Source organism: Pristiophorus japonicus, chromosome 1 (genome assembly GCF_044704955.1).
Source record: "Pristiophorus japonicus isolate sPriJap1 chromosome 1, sPriJap1.hap1, whole genome shotgun sequence".
Lineage (NCBI taxonomy): Eukaryota > Metazoa > Chordata > Chondrichthyes > Pristiophoridae > Pristiophorus > Pristiophorus japonicus.
Window position 1 is genome coordinate 340,197,505 of NC_091977.1, and position 20,963 is coordinate 340,218,467.

The 20,963-nt window shown below is 44.0% G+C and overlaps 1 protein-coding gene across 1 annotated transcript; it reads left to right on the top strand.

The window, feature by feature from the left end:
- The first annotated feature begins 724 nt into the window (after nucleotides 1-724).
- On the top strand, nucleotides 725-19,775 carry LOC139264766 (serine/threonine-protein kinase DCLK3-like). Its single transcript, XM_070881915.1, has 5 exons — nucleotides 725-746; nucleotides 2,729-4,551; nucleotides 11,471-11,603; nucleotides 13,933-14,100; nucleotides 19,579-19,775. The coding sequence occupies exons 1-5, from the start codon at nucleotides 725-727 to the stop codon at nucleotides 19,773-19,775; spliced, it is 2,343 nt and encodes a 780-aa protein (XP_070738016.1).
- The last annotated feature ends 1,188 nt before the right edge of the window (nucleotides 19,776-20,963 follow it).

Here is a 20,963-nt window from a genome sequence, read left to right on the forward strand (position 1 = left end):
CCAACGTTGATATTTATGTCACCTGACATAGCAGGGTAACCAGTTTCTACAGGAACAGACTGCACACTGGCCCAAAAATTGCAGTCGGCGGCGTAGCTACAGAGTATGCCGCCAATCTCCGAAAAGAATACAAACTTACCTTACGCAAGGCCCCATACGTAGACTTACTGTTCAGCACTGCAGAGTTGTGCGCAGCGTAGTACATCCCTGAGCTCAGGAGCGCAGTGCACAGCCTATGCGTAAGGGAAGACACGCCCACAAAATCTGTCAAAACTAAACCACACCCACAGAAATTTCTTTCAGTCTTTTGCATTGAACTTACATTTAAAACTTCTAATTAAACTGGTACTTGGACTTATTTCATATACGACAACTTGCATTTATATAGCGCCTTTAAAGTAATAAAACGTCCCAAGGCACTTCACAGGAATATGATGAGACAAAAAGTTTGACACCGAGCCGCATAAGGGGAAATTAGGGCAGGTGACCAAAAGCTTGGTCAAAGAGGTAGGTTTTAAGGAGCGTCTTAAAGGAAGAAAGAGAGGCGGAGAGGTTTAGGCAGGGAATTCCAGTGCTTAGGGCCCAGGCAACAGAAGGCACAGCCACCAATGGTTGAGCGATTATAATCAGGGATGATCAAAAGGGCAGAATTAGAGGAGTGCAGGCACCTGGGGGGTGGGTTGTGGGGTTGGAGGAGATTAAAGAGATAGGGAGGGGTGCGGGCATGGAGGGATTTGAAAAGAAGGGTGAGAATTTTGAAATTCAGGGGTTAGTTAATCAGGAGCCAATGTAGGTCAGTGAGCACAGGAGTGATGGGTGAATGGGACTTGGTGTGAGTTAGGACACAGGCAGCCGAGTTTTGGCTCACCTCTAGTTTATGTAGGGTAGAATGTGGGAGGCCAGCCAGGAGTGCGTTATGTACCAGCAAATAGTTATGTTTTCACACCCATTTCGTATGAAATTCACTTTCAGTTTTGTATATGTACTTGTCACACTGTCTGCTATCTCGCATATAGATATTTATATATAGTTCCATAAAATGTATGGATATTTGGTATATGTGCAATAAACATCATTAAACATTTCATGTGAACGCGGCACTGTATCATTTACAAACAGTCGAGTGGAGTCTACCTCACTTTTTATAACTCCCAGTGTGATGTTCTGGGCTGGTTCTTGGGTAGCTATGAGCCAGTAATACTACATCTTTGGGACAATTGTTCCACTCCATCTGTGCAGCTACACAGCCTGAGTTATCTGAAGGACCTAGAAGAAAGGCAGAGGGACAAGGATTAGCATGTTGTGGCAAGGGTATGCAGCAGCAGATGAGTGGCCGTGCAGTGTAGTCCAAGTTGCCATGCTGTGTGTGTATGTAAGTTAGTGAGTTAAATGGAAATAGAAAAGGAAGGGATACTTCCCAAATACTCTGCTGTGGATGGCCTCCAGGCTCACGATCTACAGTGCAGCTTGCCTCTCTGCCAAAGATGTAGATGGCCGCTTACTCCATTGGAGCCAAAGTTTGCAATGCGGAAGGACTGCTTCCTATTCTCCCTCTGATCGTGTGCCTGCTTCCCCTGCAAGAAGAGCGACTGTGACCTGATGTGTGTTGAAGGATTGTGAAGATGTGTGAGGCAACTTAGTGTAGTGTGCACGCTGAGGAAGAAGCAGCAAGTGTAGACCATAGCAGGCATTCAGATTGTGAGTAGAAGCTGAAGGAGGTGTAATGACGTGTCCCATTGTGATTGAAGGGGAGGCTAGTGAAGGGAAGGAGGGATGGATTGTTGGTGCTGGGGCCAAAGTCTGTTGTTTCCAGGGTTGTCCAGAGAGTAATAGAGATGTGAAGAGGACTCTCACCTCGGCAAACCTAGTAAGGTCATTGAATTTCTTCCTGGATTGCCAGCAGGTTCTAGGAACTATCCTGCTGGTATTGACCTGTCCAGCCCCCCCTCTCCACTAATGCTGGCTAACTAGCCAAGACATCTATTGTTCATCCAAAGAAAACAGGACTTCCTTCCTGGTCCTCACTTGCTCCATGAGGACTTCCATGGGAGTCTGCTGGCCGTTGTCATTCTTCCTGTTGCTTCTGTGACACGCTGTCCACTCACCGCCACTGAAAAATCCCTCTTTTTAAAATGTGCAGAATGGCCCACCCGATTTCTCACCCATCTCCATGGCGAGCTGCCTATAAAAGGCACGATTAATGCTGGCAACTTGCCTCTGATATTTAGATGAGGCCCAGTTATGAAAATTGATCAGGCCTCCCACTAATATTGGGCGTGCGGTGCGGATGCAATGCCCACTGTCCGATCCGCACTACAAACAAAAATCGGTAGCTAAATGCTTCTGCATTGTTGCAGAATTTCTTCTGTTAGGGGCTGAATCTTTGTTTAAGATTCAGAACTGTTCTTTAATTTTTACGAATGATGGGCAGCGTGACATGCTGAGAGGAACCTAACCTTTTTACGCGTTCATATATTCATCTTATTTGATGACACATAGATGTATTAAAACTCTAACTAGCTAACATGTAGCATCTCTCTCCCTGCCCAGTCCCTTAAATAGCTTAAAAAGGAATACTTTAATTATCTGTTCAGTTTCCTTTAGTTCACTTATTATTGTGCAGTCATGCTAGGAAGTGTTAATCTGTAGGAGTTTTTCTGATTTAATTTTTGAAAACAGCTGGTGTAATACTTCAGACTAAATTGCTTAAATCTTTTTTTCATTCCAGAGAAACAAGCCTTGTTTAATGGCGTAAGCAGTGAACCCCAGGAAAATAACCTGCGGGCCACATATCCACCCGTCGGACGAGGTACTTTTGGACAGTCATTGTCCGGTGCAAGCAGCTGCAATACACTTATTCCTAAAAGGAGCTGCTGCCATGCTGCCCATTCAGAGATCAGTCCTGCAAAGCCCAGGATAATGACGGTGATAAAAGCAGGTGGTAAATCGCACAAGAAGGTGACCATTCTTTTGAATAGACGCTGCACACAGACATTCGAGCAACTTGTTGGTGATATTGCAGAAGCTTTGGGACACCTCCAAGGCAAAAATGAATGTGTGAAGAAACTTTACACTTTGAAAGGGAAAGAAGTGAGAAGTGTTTCTGACTTCTACAGAGGTGATGATGTGTTCATTGCTGCTGGGAGAGAGCAACTAATGATAACTGATGTTCAGAAAGTCTTAAGAGAACTCTACCCCAATGATCCGTATGCCCGAAGCTTGGTCCAGCGACACTGGTGTCAGTCTGAGAAACCTCGCCACAGATACAGTGAGATGGGATTAAAGGCAGCTGCCGCGTTTGAGCGTACTGAGGCTGTCCCATCTGAAAGACAAATTGTCAAAAAGGTGGAAGAAGTCAGAGCCAGAGTAGGACAACAGGAAAGAGAGAAGGCTCGGAAATGGGAACAGGAAAGGTGGGAAAGAGAGCGCAGGGAGCTGGATGAGAAAGCAAGGCAGCAGAAGAAGCACAGAAGCTTTGACAGGGACAAAGAAGAAATGGAGAAGTGCCAAATCAACAAAAAGGAGAAGAAGCACAAACAAAAAGAGGAGAAAAGAGAAACTGAGAATGAAACAAGAACATGCGAAAGAGAATGTAGAAATATGAAAGAAATAAAGATATTGCAGATTGGAGGACCTGAATGCGAAGCAGATAGAAAAGAAGTCACCGGTGAACAAAAGATACCTTATGAGGTTAAAGAAATAGAAAGGAGAGAGGAAACAAGAAACAGAAATAGATGGAAAGAAAGTAAATGTGAAACTGAAGAAGAGCAGCCAGTGAAGACTATAAGGAAGGGACAGAAGAAAATGAAAGAGGAAGAAGAAATATACAGATGGGAGAAAGTGAAGCCTGAAGGTCGACAAGGACAAATAGAGGACCACCAATGGGATACAGAAGATAAATTGCCTCATCTAGGAGATGAAGTCTGTAAAAATACCAAGCAAGAGGATACAAGAAAATGCTGCTGTTGTCATGAAAAGTCAAGGAATGAGGAAGAACAAATATGGGGTGATAAAGAAGACAAAGAAAATCAAAAGCAACCTGTAAAAACTATTGGAATAGAACAACCTATAATCAAAAAAGACAATAGCATTCACACTAGAAAAATAGAGCTACTTGCGTCAAGACCACAACGACCAAAACCACAAAGAGAAATTGAGCGTTCTTATGAAATTGGCAGAACTATCGGAGATGGTAACTTTGCTTTAGTAAAAGAATGTAGGCTTAAGAATACAGAATATGAATATGCAGTGAAAATCATTGATAAATCTAAGTTAAAAGGAAAAGAGATTATGATTGAAAATGAGATTGCAATTGTAAGGAGCCTTTCTCATCCTAATATTGTGAGGTTCATTGAGGAGTTCGAGTCTGAGGGTGAGATATACCTCATTATGGAGTACATTCATGGAGGAGACCTATTTGATGCAATTACAGACAGTGTTAAATTTACAGAACACAATGCTGCCCTTATGATGGACAACCTTTGTGATGCATTAGCATACATCCACAGCAAGAACATTGTACACAGAGACTTGAAACCAGAAAATCTTCTTGTAAGTACTAACAAGTGTATATATTGGGGGAGTACACCTATTCTTAATATTGCATTCTTCCTTATTTATTTAACCTCCACAGTCCAATGAATTACACAGTGTTAAATCCTCAATTTCCTTTGCCCACCATTGGCAGCCGTACCGTAAGTTGTTTAGGCTACAAGCTCTGGAATTCGCAATTCAAATCTCTCCACCTTTCTCCTTTAAGATGCTCCTTATCACTATGACAAGACCGGTCGTAATATCTTCTTATGTGGTTCGGTGTCAAATTTAGCCTGATAACACTTGGAATGGTTCACTACATTAAAGACGCTATATATATGCAAGTTGTGGTGGAGAGAACATCATGGTTTTGTCCACATTGTATTTTGAGCACTGCTGTAATAACATCCATTTATATTTGAAGGTTAAATTAGAGGAAGAAAGTTCAGTATGATCCCCCTTACTCTTTAAATGTAATTTATCCTTCACATATCAAGCTCCACCTTTTCATTTCTGCTTATTTCTTTGCTTTGGATAGCTTGGAGATGTATCAAAAACAGTGGATGGTTGGACATGAATTACAAGGCATCCATCTGATCATAAGAACACAAGAACATAAGAAATAGGAGCAGGAGTAGGCTATATGGCCCCTCGAGCCTGCTCTACCATTTAATACGATCATGGCTGATCTGATCATGAACTTAGGTCCACTTCCCTGCCCACTCCCCATAACCCTTTATTCCCATGTTATAAACCAGGAGCAAAATGACATCAGGCTTCACAACATATTAGCAAATTTCAGATCATGGATTACAAAGCCTGCATCTTTGAAGTCTTAGTGTAAATTTTACGGTTTATAGCTTCTTATGTTTGGAGTATATATTGGGGGGCCGAAATTGCCCCTTTTTTAAATAGCTGTGACTGCCTCAAGAGGCAGCTATGGGTCAGCAATGACTCTCCGTTTAGTCAGTGCGGAATAAGGACTATTTTTTTGCAGCGGGGTTCGCTTCCGCGCCGACGGGCACGTGCGGACCGCCCATGACTGACTGCGACCCCCTTTCCGGCCCGCGCGGGAAATTGTCCCGTGGAAGTGGATCGGCCACCGGTTGGTGTCCCCGACAGCTTTCCCCGGCGGGAAGCTGTGTGTGCCTGGGTGATGTGTCCGCCCTTAAAGGGGAGGGCGCACTGCTGCGGACGTCATTTTATTTTATTTGTTGGCTGACTGCCAGGTCAGCCCGACGTTGGTGCCTGTGGGTTCGGCCGGGCCGCCAACAGGCAGCCCAGCACTCCCTCTTGAGTGCCAGGCTGCTGGCCCAGCCGAAACTCTCCCTGGTGGCCCAGTGGTCCTAACTAAACCCCATGCAGAGTTCGCAGCAGCCCTTCCCTTTAGCTGAAGGGGAGCGACGTGCTGACGTCATCAGTTCGGCTCTGATGCATGGGAGGGGCGGCCGACCTGGCCGAAGGCCACTTCCGCCCTGCACCCGCCCGGAACACCGCTCCATTGGAAAAAAAAGTTCTAAGACCTGAATTTCTGTCGAAAAACATTAAAAAAATGGTGGGTGCACCAGGTTTGGGGCGGGGCTTACTTTTGGCCCCAGGAAGTTAAGGCACACACCCGAATTGCCCTCTAAATGGATTTCCATCTATTCAAATTAATCATGAATAATAGGATATATTCATCAACACTTGATGAGGACAATTTGGATTGAGGCCAGTGAGTGGAGTTTGCATTTTATTTCAGAAGTGAGAAAACCATTGAAAACCTGTGAACACTGAATTCTAAAAGTTGTCCTCATAGCTTGAGTGAATCTGTAGTTCAAGGATGTACAATGTTAATCAGTGGATGAGTGAACAATTTTGTTGAATACATTTTAAGCTCTTATTAATGTTTTAAATCTTATTTTAATGGAGACTATCACAAGTATAAGGGTCTTTAGTTCCCTCCCTAGTTCACCTATTCTTTGGGCTCACAGTTCATGGTGGAACATAAGAACATAAGAAATAGGAGTAGGAGTAGGCCATTTGGCCCCTCAAGCCTGCTCCGCCATTCAATAAGATCATGGCAGATCTGATCTTGGCCTCAACTCCATTTCCCTGCCTGCTCCCCATAACCCTTAACTCCCTTATCGTTCAAAAATCTGTCTATCTCCATCTTAAATATATTCAATGCCCCGGGTAGTGTACCTTTTTCATTCATGCATTACTTCTTTCTGCTCCAGAAACTGGATTGAATTTGATGATTTTTCCTGCAGCGTTGGCCCATGACACTATTCGAGTGCGGCCATTGACTTTCAACCATTGTTGTCCATTGATTTCTTGCCGTGTCACTGACATAAGAGCGAAGGGGAGAGTAATATTAACTTTTGACAATGATGTAAATCTTCAATAGACAGGAAAATCGGGTGGGGTGTACATTGAGCGACCAATCCAATATGCCCCAATAACACCATTGTCAAAAGTTAAAATGACCCCCAACGAACCCTACTCTTCCTCCAGGGGATGATGGAGTCTGGTTTTTCCAATCCAATGATGAAGCAGAAAGAGGGCCTTCCTTTGATACCCAAATTCATTTTGGGCACTTGAGCTGGAACATTCATTACCTTCAACTCAAAGGAGGCCCTCGTACTTTAGCACAATTTGTACAGAGAGCTTCTTTGTGGACCACTAGAACAGGATTGTGGCTTACACTTGACCAAGGACAACCTATGACTGATAAGCACCTCTGAGTACAAAATTCAATTCTAGTCTAGAGTGGAGACATTATACTCATCTTTACATAGGGAGCTCTGCAGATGAAACTAGCCTGCCACCATATCCATTTGGGCACTCATAATCTGTCTAGTTATCCATGTACCTGCTAAAGACCTGTTCATATGAGGAAAACCTCAAAGACCACAGTGGTCATCTTGGATTTAATTTGTAGGTCTATAAGAAATCAAAAGATACCCATCCAATCATGATTAACCTTTTATCAGGATTGGGGAGGTTCCGGAGGAGCAGGCGGAAATTCAAATGCTGTAGAAGGCCAGGGAGAGGAGTGATGCAGTCAACATCATGTGACACGATGAAGATGCTTGGGTCAGCGAGATAATGGAGCAGCATTATACTTGCCATTTCAGGTTTAGATTCTTCAGGATCACAGCAATTGTTTGGATCACAACATAACTGCTTAGAGTTATGTCACAAAAATACTTACGTAAGGCTTTGTGGGAATATCCATCTAATACGAGAGAGAGATGGAAGGTTAACCTGTTTGTTCAGTGGCTATCATCTATTGAACCCACCTCATCTTCAGTTCTATGCTCTTAGTCACATTTCCTGCAGGTCATTTCCATATGAAGTCCACCACCTGTCACCATGCAAAAGTTTCCAAATTAAGATGGAAACCATTAGAGTAACAACATAGTGACCAGAATTGGGCACATATATGCTGGCCAACAACATCTCTTGCCATATATATTTGTTAATGTCCCAATTGTGTTTGATATTTTTTAAAGATTAAACCTCCAAGGCTGATTTTAAAATGGTTACTCCATGCCTGATCAAGTATTCATGTCTGCTCTTTGGTGAAATTAAGCTCTTTGATGAGGCCTGTCTCACATGTAGGGGTACTGAGTTTAGCCAGTTTCCTGTCATTTCATAATGAAGTTGACTACAAGATCAAACCCAGTTTGTCGGCAGTGAGCTATTTTGCAGGGAATGGATGGTGGGAAGTAACCACGCAGTTTGCAATGAAGGGCTGCAGGTGCGCCACTTAGGCACCACCTACGAGCGTGGCTACCTACTGCCAGCATTTGATTGCAAAATCAGTCCTTACATTGATATTACAGTTTGTGGTTAGTTGAAAATTGGCCATAATATATATGCAGTCTGTGTTACACAGTCACCTTTAACGACCATATCAGAGATAATGGGTGAGAGTCCTGCCCAAACCCAGACCCAGAGGTTTCAACACACACCAGATGTTACAAGTTGGGCCACTCCCAACAGTCTTTACCCATGCTCACAGCCAAAGGCAACTTCCATAAGCAGGCCCCTGTCAGCCATGGCTCAGTGAGTAGCACTCTTGCCTTGGAGTTGGAAGGTTGTGTGTTCAGGTGTCACTTCAGTACAGTACTGAGGGAGTTGCCATCTTTTGGTCGCCCCATCAGACCTCTCGTGTGGACATAAGAGATCCCATGGCACTATTTTGAAGAACAGCAGGGAAGTTTTCCCCGGTGTCCTGGTCAATATTTATTGCTCAATTAACATCACTAAAACAGATTTATCTGGCTATTATCTCATTGCTGTTTGTGGGGCCTTGCTGTTCGCAAATTAGTTGTTTTCTTCCCTACATTACAACAGTGATTACACTCAAATATACTTCATTGGCTATAAAGTCTTTAGGACATCCTGAGGTTGTGAAAGGCGCTGTATAAAGGCAAGTTCTTTCTTTATTGCCTCTTTTGAACCGAAACATAACAGTATGTGTATGGTAAAAGAGATGTAGCATGACCTTAGGGAGTAACCTCTAACCTTTTACTTTTACTATTGGATTATACTGAATATATTAAGAGTCAGCCACATATGTGGAATTAGAGTTAGATGTCAGCCAGACCAGGTTAGGGTGGCAGGTTCCCTGAAGGACAGTAGTGAGCCAGTTGGGTTTTTACAACAAATAGGCTGCTTTCATGGTTATTTATCAGGTGCTAGCCAGAAAACGCTTTGCCTAGCAGGATTCCAATGATGAAGACAGCCATTTCAGATAATGTCTTTGCTTATTCCATGCAGTAGCTCATATTATCTGAAGAATTAATCAAAACAATTTTGCCCTGTCTTCCTTCATCTAATTAATATAGACTATCTTTGTAGCTGGCACACATGCTTCAGACAGAATCTACACATTTGTCTCCCCCCACTCACTTCTTCAAAGACAGCAACAAATCTTGCAATTATATAGCGCCTTTAACGTAGCAAAATGTCCCAAGGTGATTCACAGGAGTGCAATCAGACAAAAATTGACACAAAGAAGGAGACAATAGGACAAGTGAAAGATAAAGGTTTTAAGCAGCGTCTTAAGGGAGAAGAGTTGTATGCATTTGCTCCAAGTCCACATAGATGCACACATATGTGTGCAAAATAAACCTCTTCCAGCAGAAGTTAAAAACCAGTATAAATTTTCCAACTGAGGAGAGAGAGTTGCACTTTGCATCTGACTGTGATATATTGGATTCAGGAGTGTTTTTTACACTACTGGTTCCATTTCCCACTCCCCTTGATGAGTAAAGAAATTTGCTGAAAAATAAACCATGTAGAAAGAGAAAGGTCTTAGTAGATGTGACCCTAATGAATTGGGAAAGTGACCTTCACTCCTTCCCTCCAACCAGTGTATGAATGGTGCCTTGTTTATCCAAAAGGTCAAATCACATGGGGGTGGCGGACACATTCCTTGCTGTTGTACAGTAAATATTACCATTTCCCAAACATTATCAGTATCAGATCAAACAGCATCAATAAAACAACATACACTGAACTTTATATACTAATAGTAACAAGTGGAAATGTTATGAATAGTCATGTGACTAATGAGGGCAATTTTAATCTAGCCCGCCCAATTTTACTCTCCATTTAAGTAATTGACTTCAATGGAAATGAAAATGGAGAGGAACTCAATGGATCTAAAAATCGGGAGGTATGTAAAACCAACTACTGACTTGCTGTAACCCATTATACACCATCGCACACAATGAAAATTTCACCTCCCCCCCACCCCCCCTCTCGCCCTTGGGACTGAGCCATTAAGCGCTGCTTGGCCATTTTCTCTCTTTCCTAACGGAGATAAAGCAATCACAAAGATGACATTGGCAATAGAATGAGTGCTTTCTTCCCCTGAACTGTTATGCAATAAATGCACCTTGACACTACTTTACTGTGGAGATCCTGATTAGCTCCCCAAGGATTTCCATAATAAGATCGCTTGAGGCTGGAGATATTGGGAGTTCTGCATCTTGCCCTGTCTGCATGATCCTCTGCCCGTACTTCAGATACTTGTGGCCTTTACTGTTTTATTCTTTTGTTTCCCTCCTCTCTCTCTCTCTCTCTCTCACTACTGGAGGCCTTCTGGTGATCTTGGTTCGGAAATTTCCTTCATTTGGTGGCAGGTGCTTGTTCAACCCCTGTGAGTTGGTTTGCCCCTGCCCCGGCTTACAATTACCAATGCAGCATTGCATACCAGGAGTGGGATTAATTGAATAGCTCGACCAAAGAACCAGCACAGGTACAATGGCCCGAATGGCCTCCTTCTGTGCTGTATCATTCTATGATTCTGAGTTTGAGGGCAGTGGTCAGCACATCTAGGTTCCTGGCCTGTGCTCCCGTTGTGCAAAGCTCTGCTAGTTTTTAAATGTAAACCCATAAGGTTGTACTCGTTATGTTGTAAACATTTTCAATAACGAGCAGTTTATAAAAAAGAAATGCTGAGAGACTAAGTGGTGCAGTGGCCTTTCACTTGTGGGTCTAGGTTCACATCCAGCTTGGACTGATAGGATGAAAGTCTCCTCTTTCTAGTAGCTTTACAGGCTCTGCATGAAATGAGATTGGGTAGCCTCAGCTCAGCTCCTATTGGGAATGGCCCCACAACATTACAGTGCTCCTAATTTTCTCACAAAATCAGTAATCCCACTTGAGAGGCCACAGGATGGCTGGTGTCGGAAAAGGAAAAATCATGCTAGTACTGTAGGAGCTGTGGCATGTTAGCACAATTAGGAGGGAATTTTACTCTGCATTCATGTATACTCCCTGACCTGTTGGTGCTTGATGTTGCCTGCAATAGAAAGTGCCCTATTCCCCAGCACCAACAACCTTTACATTGACCAGCACAACATTTAGTGTGATGAGTGTCTGTGGCCAAGGGCGTTATCATTTTAATGGTTTTTCTGGATTTGTTTTCCAACTGTAGATTCAGCACAAAGCCGATGGAAGCACGGTATTAAAACTAGCCGACTTTGGCCTCGCTCTGAATGTGACCGAGCCCATATTTACTGTATGTGGGACACCGACATATGTGGCTCCTGAAATCCTCTCTGAGACAGGTATTAAAGAGCACAAGAAAAACATAACCTTACGTCAGGAATGAAAATATTGTAGACTTGTATATTCTGCACTCCTGTTAATCATTATCCCGATCATCCCCAGAAGCTTTGCAGGACAGAGCTTTACATGAGAAAGGTACTTGTTGTGTAGCTTGTTTTGTTATTTGTACTCCACCGTGGTAATGTTTCTTCAGTTGTCTATCTTGTACTTGTCTTCATTCCTGTGCCTAGTCTATTGCTCTCCATCATCCACTAGTTTCTAGTATACACCAGGGGCTTTCCATCCCTTGTGGTGGATAATAGAGTAACACCGTGAGCCACTTAAATGGGAGCATGTGGGCAGTACCTTCCAATAAGAACATAAAGTATGGAATGAGCACAGGCTTTTTGACTCACCAAGCCAACTCCTTTAACTCACCATGTGTAATGGAGCTGTTTACAGATTCTGTTCCACCTATTTAAAGTTTCTGGGGACAATTCTCTAATTATTCATTGCTCAGACCTCATCCACCCCAGCACTGCAGCAACCATTGGGGTAAATGTCACCAGGTAGCCCCCCCGGGTGGGAATGCAGGCATGGTACTCAGGTTGACCAATTCGTGGCCCATGTGATTTTCTATCAACTCATTTGAATAAAAAGTAGTAGCTCCTCTTCCCCCTTTCCTTGCCCTTTAAGGAATTTCATTAGGTTTTAACGTATGAGGGCAGATTACTGTGTGAAAAGGTGCTTCCCGATTTCACTGCTAAATGGCTTAGCTGTAGTTTTATGATTATGCGCTCTTGTTCTGGATTCCTCCACCAGAAGGAACAGTTTTTCTGTATCTACTCTATTGAACCCCTTTACATTTTAAAGACCTCAATTAGATCAGCCCTCAACCTACTAAACTCAAGGCAATACAAGCCAAGTTTATGCAATCTGTCTGCATAATTTAAACCTATAAGTACCATTCTGGTGAATCTGCACTGCACCTTCTCCAAGGCCAACATATCCTTCCTGAGGTGCTGTGCACAAAACTGAACACAGTGCTCCAGAAAGGGTCTGGCCAAGTCTCTGTACAACTGACACATCACGTCCTCCCCTTTGTAATCCAGCCCCCTGGAGAAAAAGACCAACATTGCATTAGTCTTTTTAATTACTTTCTGCACCTGTACATTAACGTTTAGTGATTTGAGCACCTGGATCACTAAAAGCTGGTGCACAGTACAAAAAGGCAAATGCAATGTTGACCATTTACCAGTATGTGCAGTTAACCATTTATTTACCTTTTTCGTAGAACATAATGGGTCGAAAATTCCGGCTTTGCCGGGTCTGTACGGATTGTGCATGGACCTGGCGAGGCCTCGCAAAAGCCGGTTCTTGGGGCACGATGTGCATGCGCTGAAAACTGGCCTTTCCGATCTGTCAAGATTTCTCTTGACAGATCCTCCGCATCCCCAGGAGAAGGACATCCGTGTGGGAGAGATTGGGTTATTTGCCCAACTCATGACCAGCAAATGTCCTTCAAACTTTTACGCCTGATAAAAGCAGGCGCATAGCTTACTTTTACCAGTTTAAGAGATTTAAAACATCTAAAAATTTAATTTAAACACTCATTTTTATATTAAAAACCCTGTCCATTAAGGTAAGTTTATTTTTAACAACTATTAAAACATATTTGAAAAATTCCCCCCAAATTTTTTTTTTCTAAAACATTTAATTTCAATTAATTTTAAATATGTGAGGTGTTTTATTTATTTATTATGCTGTCTTTCGGTGTTTTAGGAGGTTTTCTCATTGATAGTAATGGGATCCATACAAACAGAGCTCCCATTTTTATCAATGAGAATACTGTATAATGATTGGTGGTCCAGGCCCATGTGACTCCAGCTTGTATGTACGTACGTACCTGAAAGACATCTCCCTGTGCATTGCGCAGCGAATCTAGGCCTCCGACCGGGATCCAACGTTCCTCCAGGACCACCAGGTACTTTCGTAGATTTTTTTCGGGTCGGAGGCGCTCGTACGAAGGAAGCTTCTGACCGCAATTTTCCCTCCATAACTTTACTCAAGGCTATAATTTTAAGATACTGATATAATTTTGTAGCAGTAAGTTAAACTTGCCTTCCTCACGTTTGTAGCATGTGTTCTGATTACATACATCTATTATTACATTACAAATAGCAAATAGGAGAGCTCTTCCCCTCTACCTCCCCCCACCCCCGTTTGTGATGCTTAGGTCAATAGATTATTGCTATAGCCCTTAACTACAGTTAGTATCTGTGTAGCTGTTGTAGAATGAGCAACGCCAGTCCACACTGACTTTAACGCTGGGTCTTATTCTTTTGATAGGCTATGGGTTAGAGGTGGATATGTGGGCCACCGGAGTGATCCTGTATATCCTGCTGTGTGGCTTTCCTCCATTTCGCAGTCTGGAGCGAGACCAAGAGGAGTTATTTGAAATCATCCAACTTGGAGAATATGAATACCTCGCTCCATACTGGGAGAATATTTCTGATGGTGAGCATTATTTTATTTCAAGTCGATGCTAGTCCATGTAATCAGCTGAATGGTGATGAGTTGACAGACATTGTCTGCACTTATTTGGAGTCGTTGTCCAGATTAATGATGGGAGTTGCTTTTATATTAATTTTTCTGATTATTACCTCCGAGAGCTTTTTGTTTTACACCAGCAAAATTGCGGGACTGGCACTGCTATCACTGCACTTAGCAGCATAAGAAAATGGTAGTGTTTAATTCTTTCCTCTCCCTCAGCAGAAGATTTGGAATTCTGTGTCACTGTGTAGGGGGTGGTGTGTGGGGTCAGGTTCACCTCTGACCTTCTGAGTGGTTTGAATCACTCCGACTCACTGGGTTCGAGACTTTGGATTTATTTTGGGGATGTGACAAAGTGCAAGAGACAACTGTTTTGGTGCAAAGAACTTCGATTTTATTATAGATAAGAAAAGTACAATGTCAAGCTTGAAATAACTAGAATAAAAACACTTAACCACACATTAAAAAGGGGTTACAGAAAATACTACATCTCCCACCTCCCAATGCCTAACTCTGACTGGTTAAACTCCAGGGCAAACAGCGATTATGCTCATCAATCCTTTATTATCTGTTGGCGGTGGTTCACGATTTCGGGGCTCGCTGGACTCTGTAGGTTCTGCTTGCCGTACCCCGAATGACTGTGTAGTTTTTAGTTGGATGGTGTCCACTGATGCGGTAGGGCGCGTATTGGATTTATGGGGTGTGTACCCACTTTCTCCCATCAGAAATAGGTTTTAAAGTCTTTTTTAGGTAATGTTTCACCTGTGGTTCGCTAGGACTAAATTGTAGAGTGGAAAACTTTCGAATCTTCGGTTTCTTCTTGAGGAGTTTTGGTTTCGGAATTGGTCGATCACGGTGCTTTAGATGTTACCACGTTGGCTGTGGTCAGTTGTTGTCGCGATGGCGATGTCTGAAGTTACTGGGAGCTGCTTTCTGCCGTGATAATGTTCTTCCTTCTTTCGGTAGATGAATGCCTGCTCACTCTTTTCGTTAAAAAACTGGGCCCCAGTTATACTTTTGGAGCCGTTCTAATCTACTTGCCAAATCAGCCCCGATTCTTTGTTTTAATTTTGGCAGGCTCGCTATCTCTTTGTCATTTTTGGTGGGCCCATTAAAGGTAACCTGTCTCGGATGTGCTGATCTTTTGAATTTGTTTCTCGATGGGGAAAAATTAGCTTTGGTATTTGTAATGTCTGCCTAGGCCTGGGTTTCCATGCGGGCTGGATGGGCCATTAACATTATGCATGTGCTGGATGGGTTTCCTGCTCAGAGTGATGGCTGGCTATTTCTGGGTTGATTGTTGCTATGTTAATGTCTCCCGGGGAGAAGGGTTTGCGTGTTTACACAGTTCCCCAGACAATTTGTTTAGCTTTGATACGCCAGACAGCTTCAATACCCAAAGGATAGTTATCCTTTAGTTTTCAGCCCTTCTCACACGGACCCAATCTGCCTTATAAAAATCCCAAATTCGATAAAACTCATAGTTTCTTCCATGTGCACTTCAGGATCCCAAACTTTCTGGTTGACAGTTCCAAATTAAATTCCCTTTCCAATGAGTCCAAACACTGGGGCGGGATGGTTTCCCACGAATTTTGCAATCCTACAACTGCGGCAGGGATGTGCAAGCTTTGTGTGTTGGGCAGTGTAGGTGAGCAGCATGGACCCTCAAGGCAACATATAGAGGGTTAAATTTAATTTTGTCGGGGGCACGAACTGGCAGTGGCAGATCAGCCCCCCATTGTACATTCCACCCTAATTTACATACCACTGAAGCCAAGTTGAATTTTACTCCCATAATGTTTAAATCCAGTTTTGATAATAACAGGTGTTTTGATTTGGGGAAAGCCGCCCTTTCCAAACCTTGAGGTGTCAGCCTCGACTCAGTGGCAGCATTCTTCGTGCTCAGTCACAAAGCTGTGGGTTTAATCCCCACTCCAGACATGTGAGCACATAATCTTAGCTGAAATTTCAGTGCAATACTGATGGAGTGTTGCATTGATGGAGTGTTGCACTATCAGAGGTACTGTCTTATCGATGAGAAGTTAAACTGAGGCCTTGTCTGCCCTTTCAGGTGGACTTAAAGGGGGAGAAATTGGCCTGGTTTATGCCTTCCTTTAGCGCCTGCGGGGGGCGGTAACGGGTCACTAAGGGGTTACCGACCGGACACAGTGAAATCACTGACACCCGCAAACTTCCCTGGTGGGTTTGCGCTGGTACTACCACTTACTACCTCACTCTCTTGCGCCTTGGAGATCGTGATGTCATCCGGTGCGCAGCGCCCCGTTACCGCCCTGGATGTAATATTCGCTCCCGCCCCCGCCGGGCGTCAACAACCGCTGCTGTAGGAGGCGTTGTCACCTCAGCTGGCCTCTTGGGGAGCACTAATTAAAGGCAGTGGTGGTTAGGTAGGGCAAAATTTATTTTTCTCCCCATTCTTTTGCCTTGTCCCCGTGATTGCTCAGCCCTGCGCTCTCTTAGAGTGTTTGGGGCTGTTATGCACATAGTGCAGGAGCTGTGGCCCAACAGAGACAGCAAGAAAACACAGTCACACCAGAAATGGCCCTTCCCTTTAAGGAAGGGACGGAGCCTGTACAGATGGCAGCGCTGCACTGAGCATTGCTCAGCACTCTGCCGATACTGCCCCTCTCACTCCCTTTAGCACTCTAAGGGAAGCGGTAACACTTGATTTAGTGCTCCATTTCCCTCTTAGAGCGCTAAAGCAGAAATTCCCGTCAGCTGCAAATTCTTTTCGCTCCCTGAAAAGTTATCGTCCCAAACGCAATTTCTAGCCCAAAAAATCTCAATGGAACTATTTAAAGAAGAGCAGGGATTTTCTCCAATTTGGCCAATATTTATCCCTCAGCCAACATCACAAAAACAGATGATCTGATCATTCATCTCACTGCTGTTTGTGGGACCTTACTGTGCATAAATTGGCTGCTAAATTGCATAAATAGCAGTGACTACACTTCACAAGTACTCTATTGGCTGTAAAACACTTTGGGACGTCCCGAGGTAGCAAAAGGTACTATATAAATGCAAGTTTTTTTTTTGTTCTTTCAGGCCCACAGAATCCACAAGAGAAAAACCAGAGAATAAGAAATGTCAATACAAATGGCACTGAATTGCCTTGGCTTCAAGGGCTGGATTCCCAGGGATTCGGGCTGCAGCTCAGATACTCCTTCACTAACAATACTTTCGTTCTTTTCTTTCCTCACTAATTCTCTCACCTCCTTTTGATTCCTTCCTGGCGTCAAGTTCCAAAGGTGCTTGGCATTCTCTGGTGCCTCCCCAAATGGGAATTTGTTCATTGTGGAACTTAGCAGCGGAGTCAAGGGACTGTTTAGCTGGGTGTGGAGGGGGAAACCTCAAACCCAGCCCACCTAACTGAAGGTCCCCGCAACCCAAACTTGCATCAGATATTGTTCAGGGGTGGGTGAGAACTTAGACTTCCACACACTCTCCACTCAAGCCCAGAGGTGCTAAGGCCAATTGGAAATCCCTACTGTGACCTCAGTTGAGCTCAGCAAACACAGTTCAGGGATCGAACATGGGCCTTTTATGGTTTGTATAGCTTAGCTAGAAAGCATAAAGGAAGATTTCACATTTTTATGGCACCTCATCACACCCTCACGGCCATATCAGTGTCAACTTAAGAAGTGAATACTCTTCAAAAGTAATTCAAACACAGCAGCCAAATTGTGCACAGTAAGATCCCACAAATAGCAAATAAGGCAAATCCCAATGTTGGTTGGCTGAGGATCTTCCTGCTTTTCTTCAAATAATGGCTTCAGATCTTGTCCACATAAATGAACCAGCAGGATCACAGTTTAACATCTCATCCGCAAGACACCACCTCAAACAATGCAGCACTCCCATAAATCTGAGTTGAGCAGGACACAGAATCGCTAAACTTCAGGCCTGGAGTGGAACTTGAACTCACAACCTTCTGACTCGGAAGTGAGAATGTCAGCTGCTCACCGGATCGCATTATACATGGTTTTTAACCTCTTAATAAAACCAACCTGACTGCATCTGTTCTTGTCCACCATCAACGTGACTTTCATTTCCTCAGTAGCGTGTTGTAGAAATTCCAGGCCCAGGTAAATAAAGACTAAATAATTTGAGTTTACAGTATGGCCACCACCTCATTACAAAAAAGTCACCAGAGTTCCATCTGTCTCCATCTGTCAGTGCCAGCCAATATCCAGTCTAGCCGTGTACAGACAGTGCCGGCCAGTATCCCAGTCTAGCCGTGTACAGATAGTGCCGGCCAGTATCCCAGTCTAGCCGTGTACAGACAGTGCTGGCCAGTATACCAGTCTAGCCGTGTACAGATAGTGCTGGCCAGTATCCCAGTCTAGCCGTGTACAGACAGTGCCGGCCAGTATACCAGTCTAGCCGTGTACAGATAGTGCCGGCCAGTATCCCAGTCTAGCCGTGTACAGACAGTGCCGGCCAGTATACCAGTCTAGCCGTGTACAGACAGTGCCGGCCAGTATCCCAGTCTAGCCGTGTACAGGCAGTGCCGGCCAGTATCCCAGTCTAGCCATGTACAGATAGTGTCGGCCAGTATCCCAGTCTAGCCGTGACAGATAGTGCCGGCCAGTATCCCAGTCTAGCCGTGTACAGACAGTGCCAGCCAGTATCCCAGTCTAGCCGTGTACAGATAGTGCCGGCCAGTATTCTAGTCTAGCCGTGTACAGACAGTGCCTGCCAGTATACCAGTCTAGCCGTGTACAGACAGTGCCAACTGGTATCATTTTCCTTGATGTCAATTGATAGGTATTTGTAACTTGAAATTGCCTAGCCTTTCTGTTAAGTAGCTTTGCTCTATCTGTTTCACCAGCTAGTTTCAACTGCAGGGTATTATAATTAAATCTGCAAGAATTCTACAGGATTGTAATCTTATAGTAAAATCCGTCCTGCTCACCTTTGAAGAATGTCAAAGGATTGTTTACATCCATCTGAGATGGGAGATAAGGCCTCGGGTTAATCTCCCATCTGAAATTGTCACCGCCGACAATGCAGCGCTCCCTCAGTACTGCACTCAAATGTTAGCCTAGATTGTATGCTTAAGTCCATAGTGAGGCTGGAACTCATCACTGTCTGACTCAGAGTTGAGAGTCTACCAACTGAGCCAAGCTGACACCAGTTTAAAAAAAAAACTTGTATATGTGATGAGTGAAACTTTTAAATGCAGAGTACCTATCTGCTACTGCTAGTTATATGTAGCAAATATATCAAAGGATGGAAAACTGTGGGCTGTGCATGTGTGATTACCCAATATGTGCTCCAGGCAGGTATAACTCCACTCCGGGAGCACGCAGCTGAAAAAAGTTACCTTCCAAAATTGTCCTCTTGTTGCAATTGTGGATGTGCTAGTGCTTCAATGGTAGGTGACATGATTTGGATGACTGTTTCCTGGTCTGCTTTGCTTAGGTGCCAAGGATCTTGTTAGCAAGCTGCTGGTGGTGAACCCTAGAAATCGATACACCGCGCAGCAAGTCCTCCGGCATGCTTGGATCTGGTCAGCCGGCAGAAGGAACACTCACAACTTACAGAGGGAAGTAAGTATGAACATCGAGCAACATTTCAGGACCTGCCATCATCAGAAGATTCTGAATTCTGCAACGTAGAGCCAGCACCTGAACACTGAAACGCTGAAGTGCCCAAACGTCTAACAAAGGCACAATTGGCTACAGGCATTGGATTTTCCAGCATTCATAAATTAATGTATCTGGAGTAGCCAAAATAAACAGACTCTATATATGAAAAGAATTGAACTGGTTTTTGATGTGATTGTGACAATGCTGTATTTTTATATACAGTTGGAACAAACATTATTAATAGTGGTGGGAGGGTAGATCTCTTGCCTGCTCACTGCCAATTTTCCAGCAGATCTGGGGCAGACTTGGGTTGAAATTGGCCTCTTCCCTCACCATCCTTGCCCCCCGCCATTCCCACCGTGTGTGGAAACAGTGGTGTAAAATGGGCCCAACCATAAGTGGGAGGAAGCATTTTAAGAATATTTAAACTAGGGAAATGCAGCCTCTGTTATATTTCATGGCATTTAGGAACATAAGAAAATAATGGGCAGTAAAAGAACAGCTGTTCCATCAAGCCAGACCTACACAGCATCATGACTGCCCAATACTCCCCACCCACCACCAGCCAAACAATCTCACGGGTGAGGCAAAATAGTATTATTCTAAATCCCTAGTCCTATTCAGGACGAAAAAAATTCAGCAAAATTGAGGGCAAAAAAAATTCCTCTTCCACCTCAGAATATGAGCAAAGCTAGTCCCAGGAGACCACAGGGCATATCCAACATCCCACCTACCTTCTGTGTGCAGTGATATCAGCCTCAGCCAGAAATTCGCCCAGCTTGAACGCTGGAGGCAAGAGCTGCCGGTTAGGCCAATGGGGTCCATCGTTTGGTCATTTTATTGCTGGTGGCACTCAAAGAATGTGCAAGGCCAAGGACAAAATGGAGCTTTTTTATTCTTCAAAATTGTTTTCGTCTTTTTACACGCAGCTAAGAGGCCGCTGGAATCTCGATGCTGTGGTGAGCCTGCATCGGCCTGCCTCGTCATAGAGGCTGCTGGAATCCTGATGTTGTGGTACCCCCCCACCTCCTCAGAGGCCTGCCTTCTCATAACGTTGCCTCTCTTTCAGCTGACTCCCTAGCAGAGGCATTCCTTATGCTCATAACCCAAATTAGGCCAGGGTCAGCGGGGCATCTCTCCAGGAGGGGAATGTCCTGCCCTACCAGAGATGTCCCCCAATTAAAGAGGACTGGTAGATTCCAGCCAAACCATTTGATG

Coding starts and splice junctions, on each gene's coding strand:
- LOC139264766 (XM_070881915.1), top strand. CDS start 725: ATGGAGGGATTTGAAAAGAAGG. Junction 747..2,728: donor GGAGGGATTTGAAAAGAAGG/GTGAGAATTTTG, acceptor TTTTCATTCCAG/AGAAACAAGCCTTGTTTAAT. Junction 4,552..11,470: donor TGAAACCAGAAAATCTTCTT/GTAAGTACTAAC, acceptor TTCCAACTGTAG/ATTCAGCACAAAGCCGATGG.